At 34.5% G+C, this 22,002-nt stretch overlaps 1 protein-coding gene across 1 annotated transcript in view; it reads right to left on the reverse strand.

The window, feature by feature from the left end:
- Window positions 1-1,553: 1,553 nt before the first annotated feature.
- LOC135839086 (rab GTPase-binding effector protein 1-like) overlaps window positions 1,554-22,002 on the reverse strand; it is a 123,738-nt gene continuing 103,289 nt past the window's right edge. Inside the window, exon 15 of the mRNA XM_065354961.1 lies at window positions 1,554-1,700. Coding sequence (XP_065211033.1) covers window positions 1,569-1,700 — 132 coding nt within the window. The 3' untranslated portion in view covers window positions 1,554-1,568. The remainder of the gene's footprint in view (window positions 1,701-22,002) is intronic.

Below are 22,002 nucleotides of genomic sequence, written 5' to 3' on the forward strand. Positions count from 1 at the left end.
ATTTCACCGTGGGCTACTCTTATCATATGTATTGAAATGCCCAAATAATATTGAAGGTTTCGGTATGCGACCTCCGCCGACTATTTTTGGCCAATTTTTCAAAATTGCAATGTGAAAACCAAAAAATCGCCCTGGAGGGCTCAAATATCAACTTCAGCAGCTGAAAATTTCACCGTGGGCTAGTCTTATCATAAGTATTGAAATTCCCAAATAATATGGGAGGTTTCGGTATGCGACCTCCGCCGGCTATTTTTGGCCAATTTTTCAAAATTGCAATGTGAAAATCAAAAACAAATATCAACTTCAGCAGCTGAAAATTTCACCGTGGGCTAGTCTCATCATATGTATTGAAATGCCTAAATAATATTGAAGGTTTCGGTATGCGACCTGCGCCGACTATATTCGGCCAATTTTTCAGAATTGCTATGTGAAAATCGAAAAATTGCTCTGAAAAATCGAAATATCAACTTCAGCAGCTGGAAATTTCGTGGTAGACTATGTTCGATGTCCTCTATCCAGTGGTGCAAGAATCATTTAAATCGGTGCATGTCATCTGGGGCACCTCCCTTGTTAGACCAAATTGTAGATTTTGAGTCACTTTTTGAAGAAAAAAAAAAAGTCGTAGCAGTCTGCCGCTACGTAAGAGCCAAATTTTTGTGCCAGAAATATTGAGGGCTCTTGAACTACTCGCACCCTCGCTTCGCTCCTGTGGTTCGCCTGTGTTGGGGGGACTTTGTCCCCCCTGCCCCCCTAGAGCTTCGCCCAACTACCTCCTACGCATGTTTTTTTAGCCAAATTTTTGTAAAAAATGATGGCTATTGCGGTAGGCCCAACTTTGGATAAAAAGGTCGAGGATGAAAAATTTTGATAGTTCTCGACGTTTTGAGCTCAAACTAGACGATTCCCGGTGTGTCAGTTTTTATATATAGGTATTAGTATCCAGACATGTCAACTATTGAATGGGTTAATTTTACTATACAAGTGGACTGACCAACTTCTCAACTATAGTTGACAAGTCATGGGTTAATTTTACTATATAAGTCAACTATGAGTTTTCAGAAACTTCCACCAGAGGGCGCATGGCTTAGAAATCAAGGCGCGAGGACGAACGCAGGGTCTACAGTCAATTTGTAGTGAGTAGAATGTGATGTGCTGGTGGAGATGTATGCAAATACATCGATCCTGAGTGTACACGACAACAAATTTGACTTTAAATTTTTCAGTATTTTATTGGCCTATGGAAAATTTAAAAACATCAAAAATTTTTATGTTGTTTAAGCTTTCTTTTGGTGTCTTAACTTTCTCAAAATTCAAATTACTTTGACTCCATTTTCAAAAATTTTCTTCAAAATTTAGCCTAAAAATCTGATTCCTTTTTTCAAAACATAGATTTTTTTAATATTAGACTGAATCTGCAAATAAAATTTTAATAAGGGGTTTAGAACAGAAATTATACCAATTTTAAAATTTTGTTCACTTTTCTGCATATATGCTAAGCATAGTTGACATGTCTGGTCGCAAGCAAATATATATGTTCACGACAGCACACTTATGAACCCATGTATGGGTTAATCTTGCATAAGAAGTGAACCAGTAGGTTTACCAGCCTGGCTCACTTCGTAAAGGCTAAAGTTACATAACAAGTGAGCCACCTGTTTCAAACTAGTTTTGTCAAAGTTAGCTGCGCGCACCAAATGTTTCTCAGAGATGTTCGCTAGATGTAGTACTAACATGAGGCCTATAGAATAGGAAGTACTGGTCGGCATACCCAAAGCCCTGTTGAAATTGGGTATGCACGATGATAAATTTGACTAATGATTTTTCTGCATTTTATTGCTCTATGGGAATACTGTTGATACCAAAAATTTTGATGTGGTTCAGACTTTTTGACAACCAAGCAATTTTCACAAAATTCAATATAGTTCAAAAAATTTTAAAATTTTTTTGAAAAAATTTTCTCCAAAAATTTTTTATTCTGTTTCTTGATACAGATAAATTATATATTTCAATGACTGTGCAATTAGAATTTTGATTAGTTAATTAGAACAGAAATTGAAAATGATTTTAAAAATTTTGAAATTTTGAAAAATTGGCTCATAAGCCTACCGCGATGCCTATATATATATTTATATAAATATTTATATATAGCCGCATACAGGTAAACTCATAACGTTTTGTATAAACAGCAATCTCAAGACCCCTCTGTAACTTCGTTGCTGTGCATACGCTCGACGCGTCACCCCATAGGCCTGATAGTACTCGATGTTAGGCCGCGTTATATTCGTTAACTTGATTTTTGGGTCACCTGTGGAAAGGTATTTCATTGCCAAAACATCAATTTTTCAGAAAAGCTTTTTTTTTAAAGTCTCATACGTCTCTGTTTTTCGCAAATGCTTTTTTAACAAAGCATCCTACAAAAAAATAACCAGCTCTGAGCAGAAAGGAAATTTAATTCTCTACAATTTCCTTCATGGCATTTTTTTCCTAGGATGCATACTTTTCCCATAAAATCAATGTTTAGATTGAAAAACACGAAAATTCGGACCTGTATAATCAACTTCAAATTGAAATTGAGCAGTCAAAAATTCATTTTAGACGATTTTTGACCACGCCATGTGAAAGAGGAGACCTTCAACCACCAGAATCACCAAACAGAACGTAAAAAATGAATAAAATGATTCTTGGCAATAAGCGCCTTTTTCTCATGTCCTCATACCTATTAATTAAGCTATGTACTCATTTGAAAATTGAGTCAAAAGAGAAAGTGTATAAACGGCAATCTCACGTCCCTGCTCAAACTTTGCCAGTAGACTCCCCACACCTTGTAGAGTCATATGGCACCTCATCGAAAAGTCACGTCCTAAAAAGGTTACGAGTTTGTCAAAACGTTATGAGTTTGCTGGTTAATCTAGAAAAAAGTTACGAGTTTACCCCCTAGAATATTTATTTATTTATTTATATATGTTCACGACAGCACACTTATGAACCCATGTATGGGTTAATCTTGCATAAGAAGTGAACCAGTAGGTTTACCAGCCTGGCTCACTTCGTAAAGGCTAAAGTTACATAACAAGTGAGCCACCTGTTTCAAACTAGTTTTGTCAAAGTTAGCTGCGCGCACCAAAATGTTTCTCAGAGATGTTCGCTAGATGTAGTACTAACATGAGGCCTATAGAATAGGAAGTACTGGTCGGCATACCCAAAGCCCTGTTGAAATTGGGTATGCACGATGATAAATTTGACTAATGATTTTTCTGCATTTTATTGCTCTATGGGAATACTGTTGATACCAAAAATTTTGATGTGGTTCAGACTTTTTGACAACCAAGCAATTTTCACAAAATTCAATATAGTTCAAAAAATTTTTAAATTTTTTTGAAAAAATTTTCTCCAAAAATTTTTTATTCTGTTTCTTGATACAGATAAATTATATATTTCAATGACTGTGCAATTAGAATTTCGATTAGTTAATTAGAACAGAAATTGAAAATGATTTTAAAAATTTTGAAATTTTGAAAAATTGGCTCATAAGCCTACCGCGATGCCTATATATAGAAGTTTCACCGAAACTTGAATTTTTTACTTTTTAAATCAAGAGACGTTCTAATGAATGAAATGGGATAAAACTTGGACAATAGGGTTCTTTTGGGAGCTAGAGTTGACCCCTGCAGTGGGGAGGGTCAAAGTTTAAAATTACAGAAAGGTCATTTTTTTGGAGGAGCATAATATGGCCCCAAATGAACGAAAAAGGTCCAAAATCATACCATAGGTCAACACCTCCATTGTGATCAACATATCCAAATTTCAGCTTCCTAAGTCATCCCCACCCCATTTTAAGTGAGAAAAACCACATTTTACCCCTATTTTTGACCCCCTCACCCCTAAAATTGACCTTAGGAGTCCAAATTTTCAGCATACAATGAGAGGGTGCCCCTTGAGTTCTTTTTGCAGGTTTCAACCTTCCAACCCCATTTGACCCCTCTCCAGGGTCAAAAAAGTGGATTTTTGCGTGTTTTTTGACGTTTAGTCAAGCCTACAGCCCCTCCAAATTGACCTAGAGGGTCCAAATTTTCACAGTACATTGGGAGGATGTACCCGAAGTGCCTTTTGCATGTTTAAACCTTCCAACCTCATTTTTACAGAAAGGTCATTTTTTTGGAGGGGCATAATATGACCCCAAAAAGATGAAAAGAGTCCAAAATTATACCATTGGTCAGTACTCTCATTGTGATCGACATATCCAAATTTTAGTTTCCTAGGTCATCCCCACTCTGATTAAGGTGGGAAAAACCACATTTGACCCCTATTTTTGACCCTCTCACCCCTAAAATCGACCTTAGGAGTCCAAATTTTCAGCATACAATGAGAAGGTGCCCCTTGAGTGCTTTTTGTAGGTTTCAACCTTCCAACCCCATTTGACTCCTCTCCAGGGTCAAAAAAGTGGATTTTTGCGTGTTTTTTGACGTTTAGTCAAGCCTACAGCCCCTCCAAATTGACCTAGAGGGTCCAAATTTTCACAGTACATTGGGAGGATGTACCTGAAGTGCCTTTTGCAGGTTTCAACCTTCCAACCTCATTGGAACCCCTCTCCAGGGTCAAAAAAGTGGAGTTTTTCATCAATTATACGGGTTTTTTGAAAATTTTGACGTTTAGCCAAGCCTACAGCCCCTCCAAATTTACCTAGAGGGTCCAAATTTTCACAGTGCATTGGGAGAATGTACCGGAAGTGCCTTTTGCCAGTTCAAACCTTCCAACCTCATTTGATCTGTTTCAGGGTCAAGACAGGTTTGTTACCACATTTTTTGAAGGAGGAAGAAGGGGCTGTAGGCTTGGCTAAACGTCAAAATTTTCAAAAAACCCCGCATAATTGATGAAAAACTCCACTTTTTTGACCCTGGAGAGGGGTCAAATGGGGTTGGAAGGTTGAAACCTGCAAAAAGCACTCAAGGGGCACCCTCTCATTGTATGCTGAAAATTTGGACTCCTAAGGTCAATTTTAGGGGTGAGGGGGTCAAAAATAGGGGTCAAATGTGGTTTTTCCCACCTTAATCAGAGTGGGGATGACCTAGGAAACTGAAATTTTGATATGTTGATCACAATGAGAGTACTGACCAATGGTATAATTTTGGACTTTTTTCATCTTTTTGGGGTCATATTATGCCCCTCCAAAAAAATGACCTTTCTGTAAAAATGGGGTTGGAAGGTTTAAACATGCAAAAGGCACTTTGGGTACATCCTCCCATTGTACTGTGAAAATTTGGACCCTCTAGGTCAATTTGGAGGGGCTGTAGGCTTGACTAAATGTTGAAATTTTCAAAAAAACACGTTAAATGAATGAAAAAATCCACTTTTTTGACCCTGAAGAGGGGTCAAATGGGGTTGGAAGGTTGAAACCTGCAAAAGGCACTTCGGGTACATCCTCCCAATGTACTGTGAAAATTTGGACCCTCTAGGTCAATTTGGAGGGGCTGTAGGCTTGACTAAACATCAAAAAACACGCAAAAATCCACTTTTTTGATCCTGGAGAGGGGTCAAATGGGGTTGGAAGGTTGAAACCTGCAAAAAGCACTCAAGGGGCACCCTCTCATTGTATGCTGAAAATTTGGACTCCTAAGGTCAATTTTAGGGGTGAGGGGGTCAAAAATAGGGGTAAAATGTGGTTTTTCTCACTGAAAATGGGGTGGGGATGACCTAGGAAGCTGAAAATTTGGATATGTTGATCACAATGGAGGTATTGACCTATGGTATGATTTTTGACCTTTTTCGTTCATTTGGGGCCATATTATGCCCCTCCAAAAAAATGACCTTTCTGTAAAAATAGGGTTGAAAGGTTTAAACATGCAAAAGGCACTTCGGGTACATCCTCCCATTGTACTGTGAAAATTTGGACCCTCTAGGTCAATTTGGAAGTGCTGTAGGCTTGGCTAAATATTGAAATTTTCAAAAAAACACGTTAAATGAATGAAAAAATCCACTTTTTTGACACTGGAGAGGGGTCAAATGGGGTTGGAAGGTTGAAACCTGCAAAAGGCACTTCGGGTACATCCTCCCAATGTACTGTGAAAATTTGGACCCTCTTGGTCAATTTGGAGGGGCTGTAGGCTTGGCTAAACGTCAAAAAACACGCAAAAATCCACTTTTTTGACCCTGAAGAGGGGTCAAATGGGGTTGGAAGGTTGAAACCTGCAAAAAGCACTCAAGGGGCACCCTCTCATTGTATGCTGAAAATTTGGACTCCTAAGGTCAATTTTAGGGGTGAGGGGGTCAAAAATAGGGGTAAAATGTGGTTTTTCTCACTTAAAATGGGGTGGGGATAACCTAGGAAGCTGAAATTTGGATATGTTGATCACAATGGAGGTATTGACCTATGGTATGATTTTGGACCTTTTTCGTTCATTTGGAGTCATATTATGCCCCTCCAAAAAATTGACCTTTCTGTAATTTTCAACTTTGACCCTTGAAACTTCGGAGGTCAATTCTAGGTCCTAAATGAACCCCATTTCCCAAGTTTGACTTTATTTGATCAATTAGAACACGTTCCAGGTCATAAAATGTAAAAATTCAAGTTTCGGTGAAACTTATATATAAATAAATAAACATATATACAGGCTTGCTATGGCTTATACAGGCCCGTTTCTGGAAGTGACATCGACTATCCGAGACCCGACGCGACGTTCCGAGGCCCGTTAGCGGGTCTCGGAACGTTTTCCTATTAAAAACTATATTTTCATGATGTACACACTTCAGGGATGCTATAGACAAATTTTTGTCTGGGACTCACAAAGTAGGTATCATACCTACAGTATATACAGCTTACCTTACTTCACCCCACACAGAAACTTCATACTCGCGTCATTCCTGTATAAATCACTCCTTGGAGATCGCACCAACGGCTCTAGACCAGGCTTGATAGCCGCTAGCAAGGCGCATGCGCGAACGAATTTACCAGGCGCTCTTTAAAATTTTTCCAAGTGTCAAAGACGCGGGCCTCGGATCGTCAGTACGATGTACTGGGTCTCGGATAGTAAGCAAGTTCCATATAGATATATATATATAAAAACTGACACACCGGGAATCGTCTAGTCTGAGCTCAAAACGTCGAGAACTATCAAAATTTTTCATCTCCGACCTTTTTATCCAAAGTTGGGCCTACCGCAATAGCCATCATTTTTTACAAAAATTTGGCTAAAAACTTGGCGACTAAAAATACATTTTTTTGTAACTGTGCCGAAAAAGTCCGGGTCACAGAATGCATTGATAGTCGAAAAATAACCGAGTAAGAAATTTCCCGGACTTACTTAAAAATATTTTGAAAATTCAAGTATCGTAGATCTGAAGTTGGGGACATTTTTTTGAAGAAAAAAAATGGAGCCAAAATGTTTTTGTCTTATGTCAAAAAATAGCCTCAAACCGCCTTAGGTATTAGTTAGTTGATAAATAATTGAAAAACATTTCCAGATATCTGAAGAAGATTTTGAGTAATTGTGTTTTTGAAAAAATTAAGAGCATATTTTGAGGTTTTTGAAGCATTTTTGACAAAAATTAGAAGCCAACAGGACCGTCGAGAGGGAGGAGGGAACAGTTTGCCCCAAACCCGCGTTTACTGCAGTACCAAGCAAAATAAGGGGCTTTGATGAAAAAAAAACATAATTTTTCACTTCTCGAAACACAAATTTAAAAAAATCAAGTTTTAAAGCCAAAAAAATAAACTTTTTACAAAAAAAAAAAAAAACGTGTTTATGCCTCTCGAAGTACAAATTTTTAGAAGGTTTTGCCCTTGTTTCGCTCGAGCCTGTTTTCTATTCTTTTTCAAAATTAACTTTCTAAAAAAAAAAAAAATCATTCAAATTCTACAATTGAATGGTGCTATTCAAGAAGGTCCTATCGACCGATAGGACCTTTTTGAGGAGTTCATGAAATTTGAATCTCTGACATTTTCTGCACACAATGGTGCAAACCGCAGCTCACCATGTGGTGTTTTTCACAAATAGCAGCCATATGAATTTGGTGAGGACGGCTCACCACTGACTTGGATGGCAAAAAAAAGGGCGCATGGGGTTTTACAACAAAACTCAAGAGTTAGAAGTAGTGATTTCGTAGTAATTTTCAACGAGGAATTCGAATCCGATGTCCTTTTTTTTTGCCCGACCCCTTGGGGGAGGGGGAGTCGGGTGCGACGGAAATCAAATTTTGTAAAAATGAAAAAAATCGAGTGATTCTGAATTTAATTTTTTCCTCAAGAGTTGGTGTTTTAAACTTGTAAATTACGTACCTAACAAGTTGTCTGAACTATTTCATGTTTTTGGTGGGTTTGAGAAGGAATAAAATCGATTTTTAGGTGGAATAACCGCAAGAAGGTCCTGTCGTTTCAAGAAGGTCCTATCAAGGTTTCTTTTGTAAAGCGCTCCCATGGAAATATTGGCGGTGGAAAAAAAATTACTACGCAGGAAATGAACAGTGGAAAGATGCTTCTGTTCAACAAAAAAAACCGGAGCTCGCTATATCATTGTAAACCAAAATAGCAAAACACTGAAATATAAAAATGTGTTTTTCTCAAAACCAGTTTTTTGGCGATAGGACCTTCTTGAATAGCACCATTCAATTTTAAAAACCAAAAAATAAACTCTTCGTTAAAAAAAACTCGATTTTAGGCATCTCGAAATAGAAATTTTCAAAAGCTCCCAACTTCGCTTCTTTCGGGCTATTTTGTTCTCGTTTTAAAATAAACAAATTTCACATTTTAGGCTTCCAAAAATCCAAAACAGAAAATAAAATTTTTTATGAGACATACGAATATTAGGTATATCAATTGACAAAATTCTCACATATCAGTCGACACCACCCCCTTCCCCTGGTCCGCATCGGCTCTTGACGGTCCTGAAGGCTAAAATTATTTTTTTCACTCAAGTCGAAAGTTGTAATTTTAAAAGTTTGGGTAGTAATATGAATGTACCTACCTTGAATTTTCAAGGCATTTGTGTAAAAAAACTGATTTTTTGACTTACCAACTTATGTTGAAAGTGAATCTCAAAACACATTAACAGTTAGAAAATGGCCTAGAGAGAGAATTCCCGGACTTGAAGAAGATTTTGAATATCAATTTTTTTTTGAAAAAGTTTGGGCATAACGCATAACCTGTTGTGAGATTTTGAAGAAACATTTGAAAAAAATTCGCATTTTTAAAATCCAAGTCGGAAGTTGGTTTCAAAACGTGTTGATTGTTCGAAAATGACCGAGAAAGAAAATTCCCAGATTTCAACAAGATTTTGAGTAATTTTATTTGAAAAAAATTTGGGTTCATGAAATACATTTTCTCTCACTCGTGTCGAAAATGATCCTCAAAAATTCATCATAATCGTTGCAATACGACCTAAAAAAGAGGTTTTCAGATTTCCAGCTGCCCAATCGCACATGTCAAAGTTTTCGGGCATTTTTGTAAACAATTTGAACCCAAAAATATGCAAAAATTTTTGAAATGTCAAAAGTGAGTTTCAAAACGCAGCATTGTATATTTTATTATTACCTACAGAAAGAACTAAAAGAAGATTAACGAAGTTGCAGCTGCTCAATTGCGCTATTCGGGGGATTTTTTTTTGAAAAAAGGAACCCAAAAATAATTGTTTGCACGTTTATAATGTTGGTCATAAAAGGAGATTGACCTGAAAAAAAAACTTCCACCTACTGTTGTAGCTATCCATATCCAATCACATTTTTCAATTTTAAAAATTTAGGGGCAGTTTTTTCGAGAATTTTTTCTCTTCAATGGCGCTTTTTTCTGCACTCTCAAGTCAAAATTAGGATATTTTGTAGAACTCATTTGTCAAAGTACGTGAACTCAAAATGTAGATATGCGTAAAAGTTTTCGTTTTAATGCTGCCAAGAAAAATCCAACATTTCTTCGAGTTCTCATTAAGTACCAGACCAGATCACCACAGTAAATAGTATGTTTTAAACCTTCGACTAATGGTGCTCAAAGTCCTTATTTTCTCTCATAGTAATTTCCACGTATCATTTGTGATTTCACCAAATGCAAATACGAGTAGGTATGTCCTACTTTGACATAGACACCGAAGAAAATGTGGAAAAAAAACAAGGAATAAGTGCATGAACTTGGAGGAGGGGGAGGGGGAGTAGATGAGTTACCCTATATTGTAAAAGTACCAGGCCACGTTTAGTTTTCAGTTTCGTTAAAATTAATTGAAAAATGCATTACGAGGTCACATTGTAAAGAATGAATCACATTTGAAGTAAGTAATCTAGAGAGAGAAAAAAATAACAGAACGTAGTCCAACTTATTTTAATTTTTATTTGTTTACTGCGAAACGTGACCGCGAGTTGATTGAACTTGAAATTCATGTAAATACATTCTAATTAAGTCGAAAGAGTGTTTTATTGGTTATTTTTAATTCTTTTCTACGCATAGTGAAAGTACGTGCCATTAGATATGCTCACGTGGAAGGTATGATTTTACAATTATCATTCTAAAAGAATGTGTATCTAGATATATATGTGAATTTGTTAAATGTGCATAAATTTGTAATTTGCGACGCAAAAAATTGGCCTGAATAATTCTCGCGTCAGTTATTTTCCCTAAAGAAACTTATCCATTGACTCGGATAATTCGTTAAACAGCCGATTTAAAAGTTATACAAAACGTTAAAAGCAATGCCTATTGCCTACTAAAACGACCGTACTAAAGTATATACGAGAATCTTGTAGGCTAAAATAAACACTTTGGTGAAAAGGGCTCGAGTATATTTACTTTTGAAAATTTCAATAATAAAATACCGCCGGATAAATTATTCACCACGAAAGACCGCGAAAATAAAACGCCCACAATTTGAAAACAGTCTAACAAGATAAATTGTAGATAAAATCGGCCATGATCTGTAGGCCTTTTTTTTTCTAACCTACCTCGTGTTATGTGGCATGCATATCGGAGTAAAAATTACGTTTATTAGAATACGAGTAGTTCGCGTAACGTTTTCAAGATTGATTAATTCATTAGAATTTTCGGGAATCCTTTGCAAGTTTTTGTTGCTCGAGTCTGGATTCTCGAGTCAAAAATTAAATATGTATAGACCTACGTTACGCCGAGATATGGCTTTCTCGTACTTTTCTTTTCACTCGAGTTCAAGGTTCTTGATGGTCACCACCGCAAGTTCGGATCATATTGTTGCTGCTTTCGACGAGCGACGCGACGTTAAGGTGCAGAATGGTGGGGTGGTGTTGTTACTTTACTTATGCGTACCGTAATACCTATAGTCTGTTAGATATATAATTGAGAAATTGAATTTTTTATTCTTTTACGTATACGCTGGAATGAAATTACCAGCCTTGAGGGAATTCTGTAATTTTGCTACATTAAGCTTTTCAAATAAGATTGTGTAGGTTTGCCACGTGTGGGGTTATTGTGTTGAAAAACAAACGCGCGGTGCGATATTTTGAAAAATTTATTTTTTCAGAATTACGCGATTTTTTTCATTAATTCACTCTTTACTTTTAGAGAAAAACATTAAATAGAAAAATAAGTCGAGCGTATTTCAGCATCTACCTACCCATACTTATTTACTCAAACTGTACATTATTTGTATTACGATTGTGCACTGAGAAAATTTATTTCATGCCAGGTAAATGTGTTTTAAATAGAAAGAACTTTCGTCATGATGTTAATAATAATAAAAAAATATACCATTTAGCTGATGATAGAGGGGGGGGGGGGTGTGAAAACATTAGAGAACAAAAATTAATATGCATTTTCTATTTTTTATCCGGTAAAAAAAATAGAAAACTGGGCTTGAATATGGCTTGAATCGTACCCTATTTTTTTTACCTCCCTCTAAAAATTTTTACGAAACAATTTGATGAAAAATAACTAGCCCATCTAATAGATTATAGTGTCTAGAATTCAACGATGTACTCACAAACTCGTTTTGATCACACATTTTTTAAAATTTTGTTAAGAAAATCGACTAAAATTCACATCACATTTTTCAAAGTCTCTTGAACCGTGAACAATGAATGGAAAATGCAGCTTTTCAATGGCATTGTGTTCCAAAAGAAGCACAAAACATGTTCCTACATAAAACTTTCTCACCCCTCAAAAGTTGACACTCTGAATTTATCGTGACTACTTTAAAAAAAAATTTCAAAACTTTTGCAATTTTTTTGAAAATGTAAGTACCAATAATTGTTTTTAAAGTTTTTTTCAATTTTTAAAAAAATACCTATCTCTGCAGCATCGATAAAAAATTGTTGTCAGTATTTTTTGAAACTTTTAAAACTGTTTGGAAATGTTCTCATAATGATTTGAATATTTTATCAAAATTTTTCAAAACTTTTTAAACTTGAAAAATTTTTCTTATCAAATACTAAAAATAATTCTCAAGTTTTAGACATTCTTGTCAACATCTCAATTTTTTGAAAATTTTGTCAGTAAAAATCACGTTTTCACGATTTAAACGAAGTAAAATCGACCCAAAATAACTCATTTTTGAATATTTTAGGAAAAATCAAATGAAAAATTATCGAGCACTTGCTAGTGTGTTTCAAATGGAAAATTTTCCATTTGTTTGAAAAAATATGTACTATAAACGCCTTTTTGAGGGGGAGCTCCAAAAAAATGGTTCAAAATTACGAATATACAGGGAGCTTAAATTAAACTTTTTCATCTAGATAATCGTATATGTACTCAAAACGTTACGTTTGGCGCAAATCGCAGGTTTCTAGTTTTCCAGGGGTTCCCAAAATATCCAAAACCCTCCCAATTTCTGCCCCGAGGGTCGAAAATAGAAAAATCACCTTGCATAACGTTCATCAGGTTCAAATAAATAAATTATGGTAAAAAATTTTTTTAAAATAATACCCAGTGGTTCCTAAAGTTATTTTTATATTCGCAACTTTGGAAACCCCTGAAGCCCAAAAAATGGTCATTTTGGGTCAACTAACGGCCACGGATTCGTATTTGGGGCATTTATTACAACATTTTAAGAGTGGTCGAGTCGATAACTGTCCAGCCCCAAAAAATGGCCTTATCAACACTCCTCCTTTTGGAATATTTTTTCAAAATTTTTCGCTTTTTCAAAAGTTTTCATTTTCTAACAAAATATTTCATTTTTTATCGAATTTTTTGTTTTTTGTCAAATTTTTCATCCTTTTCAAGACTTTTTTTTTATAATTTTTTTTCAGAATTCTGAAATTTTTCTCAACATTTTTCAAAATTTTCAAAATTTTCTATTGGTACCTATTTTTTGGAGGGGTGGGGGGTGTTTGTAATTGCATGATTATTACACTCGTATACTCGTGTAAAAGTTTATAATATATTTTTTAATTTATTTTAATATTTTTTGAAATAACCTATTCTTTGAAATTTTTCTCAAAACTTTTGGAATTTTCAAAAAGGTTTTAAAATTATTTTGAAGAATTTTTTTTCGCAAAGGAAAATATTTTGAAATTTTAATCGAATCCCTTAAAAAAAGTGTGGTCCATCATTTTCAGCCATTCTGGAGCCTCCAGTGAGATTTTGGATTTTCTTAGTTGTAGGTACATATTTTCGAATTTCTCAAATAAATTTGGAAATCAATTTCGGCACTTGATCGTAGTGGTGGCTCATTCTCAATTCGTGAACTTCAACCTCTGCAATAAGTCCAAAGTTGAAGCAATTTCCAGTCAGACATCTCATGTGTTTTTTTCACCAGCAATCATTTTCGATCACCTTTTCGCATTTTTCGTCACATACCTAAATAGGCACCATAGGTACCTAAATACTTCTCGAGATGTCCTCTGCATATCACCTCAATTGTCGATAAACTCGTTGAAGATGTAGTAAATCAAAAATACTGGAAAAATAAAATCGAAAATTACGCTGGAGCTGGAGGCTTCAGAATGGCTGGAAATGGTAAAATTCGGTTTGAGAGGATCAATATCAGTTTCAAAACTGAAAAAAGTTCAAAAATATGTGAAAAACTGGAAAATCAATTTGTGCAAGTGAAATTTTGATTATCATAATTCCTGTTTAAGTCGAAGTGTGATATCTCGACTGCTTCCCTCGTAAGTTCAATCAGTTTCAAGATAAGAACTTTCAAAGCTAGACAGGTGAAGCTTACCCCCATCCCCAAGATGCTTAGGAAGGAAACAACGGCGATTATTTTGAAGCATCAAAAAGAACTCTTGAAAAAAATATTGAACCAAAACGGAGAGCCCAACTTCATTTTTGGTGAGTGCCAAATTTTTAAAAAATTGAAAAATTTATGGCCCACTCGTGGTTTGTTGGATTTTTAGAGGTGTTGTTTCGAATTTCAACTTATTGTCTTGATCAATAAGCCCCCTGAATCTCACAATAGCCCGTTCTCCTTTTCCCAAATTTCCAAAAAAATTGGAAAATTCGTAGTTTTTCAGTTTTTGGGTTTCAGTTCTTCAGTTTTCTATTCAATTTTTCCATTTCAATCGTAATTTTTGCAAAAAAAAAATTCAAAAATTCGAATGTTCTCATAGCAGTAAATACCTATCCTTAGTGTGCCTCATATAAAAAGTCCATAATTGAGTTATTATAGATATTTTTAATGTAAGGAAGAGGGACCTATCTCTCAAAAGAAAGCCTTTTCATTGAAGAACCCATGTACGTATCTAAGCATCTATGGTATTGAAAGGATGTTTAATTGTTTTCAAACATCGCGAATAGGTATTTCAAAAAAAACAAGGTGTGCGATGACGTAACAATGTGCGAATAAGTATTTTGCTTGTTGCTTCGATAAAATGGGGAAAAAAGTAAACCGAGCAAGTACAGAAAGTATACCATACCTTAAGTGTCAAGTGTCAATAGAAATACGCAGAAGAAGGTGGAATGGGATTATAGTAACACCGATTAAGGGTAAATTTGTGAAAGGGTGTTTTGTTCTCGTAGGTATTTGAAATATAGCCTTGACACGTTTGTTACTTTTTACCTGGCCCATACAAGGAAGCGGAATGGAACGACCTTGGCCTTAAATATAAACGTTGCCGTTATACAAAACAACCCTTCGGCTGGTAGCGTTGTCGAGCTATTCTGTTTGTTTGAAATTCGTCGCATTAATGGGGCTTATTTTTTCCTTCAGACGTTTATTACACATCGTAAACATGTTGATTACCTTGCCCAACTGCTTTTTCCCTTTTAAACAGGGAAATCTAAATTTTTTAGAAATTTTAACTATAAAATGCGCCCATTAAAGGAAAATGCGGTAGGTAGGTACCTGCTTTATAAACGTGCAAAATCGTAATAGAATTTTCTTACGCTGGAAAAACAACAAGCCAACGAGAGATAAACGAACAACGTCAAATTGAAAAATTAGATCGCTCAACCTTAAAGAATTCTACGTTCAAGGGTTAAAATACCTAAAAGAAAAGGTTGCTTGGTTGAACGAAATTTTCATTTTATAGTTATTTTCTTGCGTAATTTTAATCAAATGAATATTGTGTTTTTTCAAAGGAAAAAAAAGCATACTGTAAACGAAGTAATTTTTGAGATAGAATTTTTTGTAGGTACGTTATTTTAGACATTTTTATAAATGTTCTCCATAAATAGGTAGATGTGTTTTTTTTTTCAAAGTGTTTCCAGTACCTACTCTACGTAAGAATTTGTAAATTACATTCCGAATAAATTTATTATCACATTATGAGAATTTTCAATTTTCCCCTGGTTTCTACTCAAGTATCACGACTACCTCGTAGTGTCCACCTTAAATTCTCTTATGGGCGACTCTGAACTGATCACTCATCTCTCTTGGCCCCCTATACATGACATTAAACATATTGTTTCTCGAATGTCATTCATGTAAGCTTACATGATCTCAATTTTAATCATTTCGACAACCTTAGCAAAAAAAATTCCAATAACCTAAATTTTCAACCTTACTCAGAATAAAGCTAGGAAATTACCCAATACGTTGCAGAAAGCAACAAAAAAATGATAACTCGGCCAAAACGCGAATCCACCTCTTCTTATACCCTTTAAAAAGTAGAACAACTCAGAAGTAGTGCAGCTTACATATTCATATTTTTTAATTGTTACAACGTCGTTCGACACATATTAAACGCAACTTCGGCAAAACAATTCGTTTATTTACACTAGACAGCTGCACATTGTGATACCTACTACATCACTGTGTAGCACATACTACGACCAATGTTGCAATAATATCAATCCAAAGTTGCTCAACACAGCTCACTCACAAGTATACCATCCGAAGAAGTATAATAAGTAATTTCTTTTTTCTCTTCGCTGCTTTTTTAATATAAACAAATAAATTATTCAATCGACTGCAAATCAAGTCAACAAAACGTAATTTATTCTCTATCAAAAGATAGCTGTATAACATTATTTCTTCGCTCACCTTCTTCTATAGTTTCTCTTTGGAAAAATAATTTTCTTAAAATTACAGTTTATTTTAGGTGCATGGTGCATTGTTTGCAAACGTTCGAATTCGCGTATTGATTCAACTTCAATAAAGTGTTTACGTTCGTAGAAGTATATAAATAAAGCATTAATTCCGGGTTTCGCTGACGCTGATTCAGGTCAATGTTACTTTATTATTTAGGTCGCCAAAGAATTATTTTTGGGCAGAAAAAACGCAAAGTTTGCCGACGAGAATCCGTAAAAAGGAGTAATCGTCACGAATCTTTAACCTGAAGCATTACGAAAAGCACCGTCGCGTCGCGTCGCTCGTCGAGGATCGAAGGCCATAACGTCACCTACAAGTTTTCCATTTGGGAGCTTTTTTTATTCCTAAAAAAGAAAAAGAAAGCGTGGGAGGATTTTTGATTAGTAATAATTCAACTCACGCGATGAAAATGTCTGAGAAACATGAAGGAAACTGGTAGCAGTACATTACATATATTATGTGAATGGAATAAAGAGGAAAGACAATACTGTAGGGACTCAAACTTTTCTTCAATAAGACCTTAGTATTTTTAAAAAAATTAATGAAAATGAATATCTACATTCAAAATTTCCTTAAATGCATTATTTGATTTTTTTTCCATCAACACTTTTTCAAAATAATGACATTTTTTTTTTACTGAGGTTTCCAAATCTCAACAGCATTTTGTAAATTTTTGAAGGTCAAAATCCTCAACTTCAATAACTTCTAAGAATAGTATCTACATACAATGTACTTAAAACTGAAAGTTCAAAACCATGTTTTGGACTGTGGACAATTGCAGCCTTGAACATGAAGGGAGATGGTGGGAAATAAAACCAGTTGCATAGCGCATTTGTGCACCAATGGCGGATAAAGATATAAAAATATCGATTAGCATGAAAATATCGATTTTATCGATATATCGGAATACTTATACGGATATTTGTTTTTTCAGTTTGAGACTACTTTTAAAGATTCTCAAGTAAAAACGTTCAAAAAATGTGCAAACATTTTAATTTTTGAAAAAAATTGTACTCATTCCACTCCATTTTTTGCTACATTGATGTAGGTACTACAAACTCTGTTTTTCGTCGAAACATCGAAATACACGTTCGCATCGATGCGTAGGTATGGTTTTTTTTTCCATCACTACCGTTACTATTCACTTGAATCTACGAGTAATTTTACCAGAACTTCAATCAAATCAAATTGAGATCGATTTTATTTTATGATGAGTGCACAACACAACCACCAGTGCTGAAAGCATAAACAATCGACATGATATTCGTTTTTAAAAAGGAGCTAAAAAATGAAGAAAAAAGCTAAAAATCAAAGAAAGGAATATTCAAGGAAGAACAAAAAATGAAGAAGAAAGTAAGACAGCCTTAGACAAGAAAAGAAATATTAGAAAACATATTGGAGCGGAGCGCCTCTTTAAAAATGGAAAAGTTTTAAAAAGACAAAAAAAAACTTGAAAAAGAGTTTTGAAAAGAACCAAAAAAGCTGAACTAGAAAAATGAGAAGAAAAGAGTTGTTGGAACTCGAAGAAAATTTTTTTAAGGAGATAAAAGGAGAATGCAAAAAAAGGAGAAATAAGGAAAAACCAAAAAGCAATTTTAAAAATATAGAAGCTAAAATAAATTGTACTAGAAAAAAGAAAGACTTGAAAAATACACTCACATATTTAAAAAAGGGAATAGAAACTTAAACGAGATTTTAAAAAACCCTCATATTCAAAAAAATGACTCTAAAAAAGAAGGAAATAGGTAGCTAAAAGTTTTAAGGAGACTTTAATATGAGAAAGGAGTTGAGAGAAATAAAATTGAGCTAAAACAAAAATGGAACACTAAAAAAAACTATTTATAAGAGAAGATAAAAAAATGGAAAAATGGAACCGCTGAAAAAACTTTTGAGAAGTGGAAAAAACCCATAAAAAGTAAAAAAGAGCTTTAAAAAAAATAATAGGAAACATATAAAGGCGCTTTCTAAAAATTAGTCAGGAAAAAGGAAAGAGCAGTCATTTTGAAAAAATAAAATAACTTGGAAAGTAAAAAAAACAGAGCCTGCAAAAAGAAAGAAAAATGCTAAGAAAGAGAAAAGTTTTAGAAATAAGTAAGGAATCTGCAAAAAAAAAATGGCGTTAAAAAGGAGAGAGTTCAGCATAGGAGGACTCTAACTGGAAAACAACTGAAACCGAAGAAAAGAGAGAAAAGAGCCTCTAAAAAGAGAAAAATTAAGCTAAAAAAATATGAGCATTATTGAAACGAAGAAACAAGCAGAAGCAGAAAAAAATAATCTTAAAATGGAAAAAAGTAGGCCTAAAACTAAGGAAATTGTATTGGAAAGTACAAAGAAAAAAAGTGCTGAAACAAAGGAAGGAATATTTGGAAATAACAAAATGGTACCTACCTTCAAAAAAAAAAAAAAGAAATCATTTCTGAAACTGACAAACTGAGAAAATATTTTGGAACGCAGTGGTGCCATTTTTTGTCACTGTTACCAATTTTAAAAAATCGAGAAAAATAGTCAAAAACTCACCAAATCTTGGTTTTTTAAAATCGATGATAATGACTAAAAAATTGCCAAGAAAAAATTTTCGAGACACATTCGCCAAAAATAAACGATTTGAAAATTAAATTTTTATGAGTGACTTTCAACTCAAAATGAAGGTTACCGCGGCTGAATTTGGCCAAAACCCTTGAACATTTATTTGGCAATCATCCCTACTTGACACGTTTGTGAACGACGATTTTTTTTTTCCCAAAAGAATCAAGAGAAAATTTTTTGGGTTCAAAACCAGTAGAATCAGTTTTGGGTCCTCTAGTGGATTTTCGAATTTTCCTGCTTTATATTTTTGTTTCGAAAGCTGGAATGTCCAAAAATTCACTGGGGGCTCCGAAGTGCGAACCATTTCAAAATCACTACCAATTGATTCGAAAGATCACAGAAAACTAATAACTAAAATCTACATCTTTAAAAATTTGCTAAAAATTGAAATTTGAAATCAAAAGAACCTACAATTTTACCTGGTGGAATATTATTGAATGTTTTCTTCGGTTTTTCTGTATCAAGTAAGAAACTAACATAATAGAGCCATTTAGGAAATGTAATACCTACCCAATTCCCTCCCCCCCCCCCGGTTAGGAAAAAGTTCAAATATCGTGCTCAATTTCGGGGCTATGGTTATTGTAATTTTAAGCGTAATTCTTCAGTATCAAATCCATCCAATCAAACTCATGGATTAAATTTTTTTTAAAAATTGGTAGCTGGTGGTACTAAAATCTGATGACGTATTTTAGTACAGTTCACGTCCCCCTTTTCATCTTTATATCGTAGGTATCACCGAAATGTCGCGAACACGTCGAAGGTCTTCATATTCCCTGCTGAGACCACTCTTGAAATTACTTACGAGTACTCTGGTTAATAATAAAATGCATTTAGAATTTCAATGCACAGAAATAAAACATACCTACGACCTACGCAAAAAATAAAACCCAACGTATCCACTTTTCTGTATTAATTTTTTTTTGTAAAAATAAAAAAATTAACGCTCGCGGCCATTTCAAAAGTCCTTTTGTTTATTTTATCAGCTTTACGATAATTCGTCGAACGTTACAATAACATAATATACCCAGATGTTGTTCAAAGTTCTATAAATTAAATAATATAATTCGGTTTTTTCGCACCATCTCGTTCATTGACTCGCCATTATCGTACTGAAGTCGAGTTCAAATTATTCTGACAATAAGAGATGTAAAAACAACGGATTTTATTTCAGAACGTCATCGATTATAAACAATTAAGAAGAATTTCTGATACATTTTACCGATTAATATATCTAAAAAAAGATAAAATATACGGTTACGTTGTAAAAATGAACATCGAACATGGCTCGTGAACGATGCTACTTTACATTTAATCGTATACCTACGTTTTTATTACGGCAGTGTGTTTCCTCGTTCGTTTACTCCAACTGCGAACGACGGTTGTTGAACTTGAAATGGTCGATAAGATAAGTTGCATAAGGGTGGTACTGCAGGCAAACTTCCAACCATTCGTAGTGTTGCAAAATATTGAGGCCATTTTTTTTATTCTTCAATGAACGGGATGAATGAGTCATTATAGTTGTATTATTTTCTCAACTGTCTGCATAAAATGTATAGAGCAATCAATTTCGATTTCGTTTTTAGTTTCTTGCTTGTTATAAAAGTACTTGGTTAAGTTATGAAATGGTATATCAACAGTTGGACACGATGTTGGTTGGCATGCCATGACCATTCGAGCAATTTCATCTTTAAAGTTGAAATTTTCTCATCAAATATCCCAGCAAGTGGTACGTGACCCGTCCAACAATACTGCAAAAATATATGAGCTGGCTAACGCAGATTTATGATAGAGCCTTCGCAAATTTAGAAAAGCGAGGACGATTTTTTTTAAATTAAACTTTTGACTTCGCGGACAATGAAAGCCGAATTGGCAGTGAATAGAGTATTAGAGGTTGAAAGTATGACTTTAGGTGTCCTTGAGCGGCGAGGACTCGTAGACGTAAGTAAGGGGATCTAAAAGAATTTCTTTTTTAAAATTCTCATACAATTTCGCCGCTTGGTTGAAAAATAACATCTACGCAGTACAATTTTCAATAAAAATTTCCCGAACATTTTTCACTTTCAGTTATAATGGAAAATTTTTATAAAAATCTTTTCGTTTTCTTTTGCCGAGCAGTGATGAGGGGTTACATGTTATACTCGTTAGGGCGAGCGCGATGAAGCTGCTCTTACTCGTGGAACTATTAGGTAAGTACACTGCTGCGACGTTTTTAAAATAAAATATCGTTTTGATTTTAATTGCCATTTAAATTTGTCAAAGTTTGAAGCCAATTCGTGCATGAATTTTAAAAGGTGAAGGTTGGTCGAATAATTTTTTGCGAGTTTTTCTCTCGTTTGTAGTACTTTGTATGGCGTCAAATTAAAGGAAATTATCGATTCGATTTTTTTTAAAAATGAGAGCATCTAAAAAAGTTATGATGTGTCCACTGTCTAGTACGATTCTACGAAGAACAGTTTGTATCAGTTTTTTTTACTTTTTACATACCTATATTGCATTCAGGTTTTTATACCTTTGGTCAAGATTCCATTCAAATCAAATTAAATAAAAATGATAAAAAATGAACAAATAAGGAGCTATGAGAATCACATTTTATGCAGATTGAAGCAAATATTCAAAACGAGGCGCAATACGAGTTATACGAAAATACCGACTCGACAATTTTATTGTGTATACCTACCCATTAATTCTTAATGCGAGTTGCAGATGATATTATGCAAGCATTGCTCCATACGCTTTTTAAAAAAGATCAAGAATTTTTGATTTAAAATACCTCATCATAAAATTAGCTAAAAACTTGAAAAAAATTAGGGTAGGATGAAGTCCACTGACCAAGGAAACTTTTAAATCAGGAATCTATTTTTTGCTCAAATTAACTCGATGCTCACTTGGAGCCTTTTTGAACCCACACCACGCTCTCCAATTCAAACTGAACTTAGCTTGATCAAAAAATCATTTGTCTTAAAATCCTCGTACCTATAACTAAAATTAAAATTTTGTGTCA

Source organism: Planococcus citri, chromosome 3 (genome assembly GCF_950023065.1).
Source record: "Planococcus citri chromosome 3, ihPlaCitr1.1, whole genome shotgun sequence".
NCBI classification, from domain to species: domain Eukaryota; kingdom Metazoa; phylum Arthropoda; class Insecta; order Hemiptera; family Pseudococcidae; genus Planococcus; species Planococcus citri.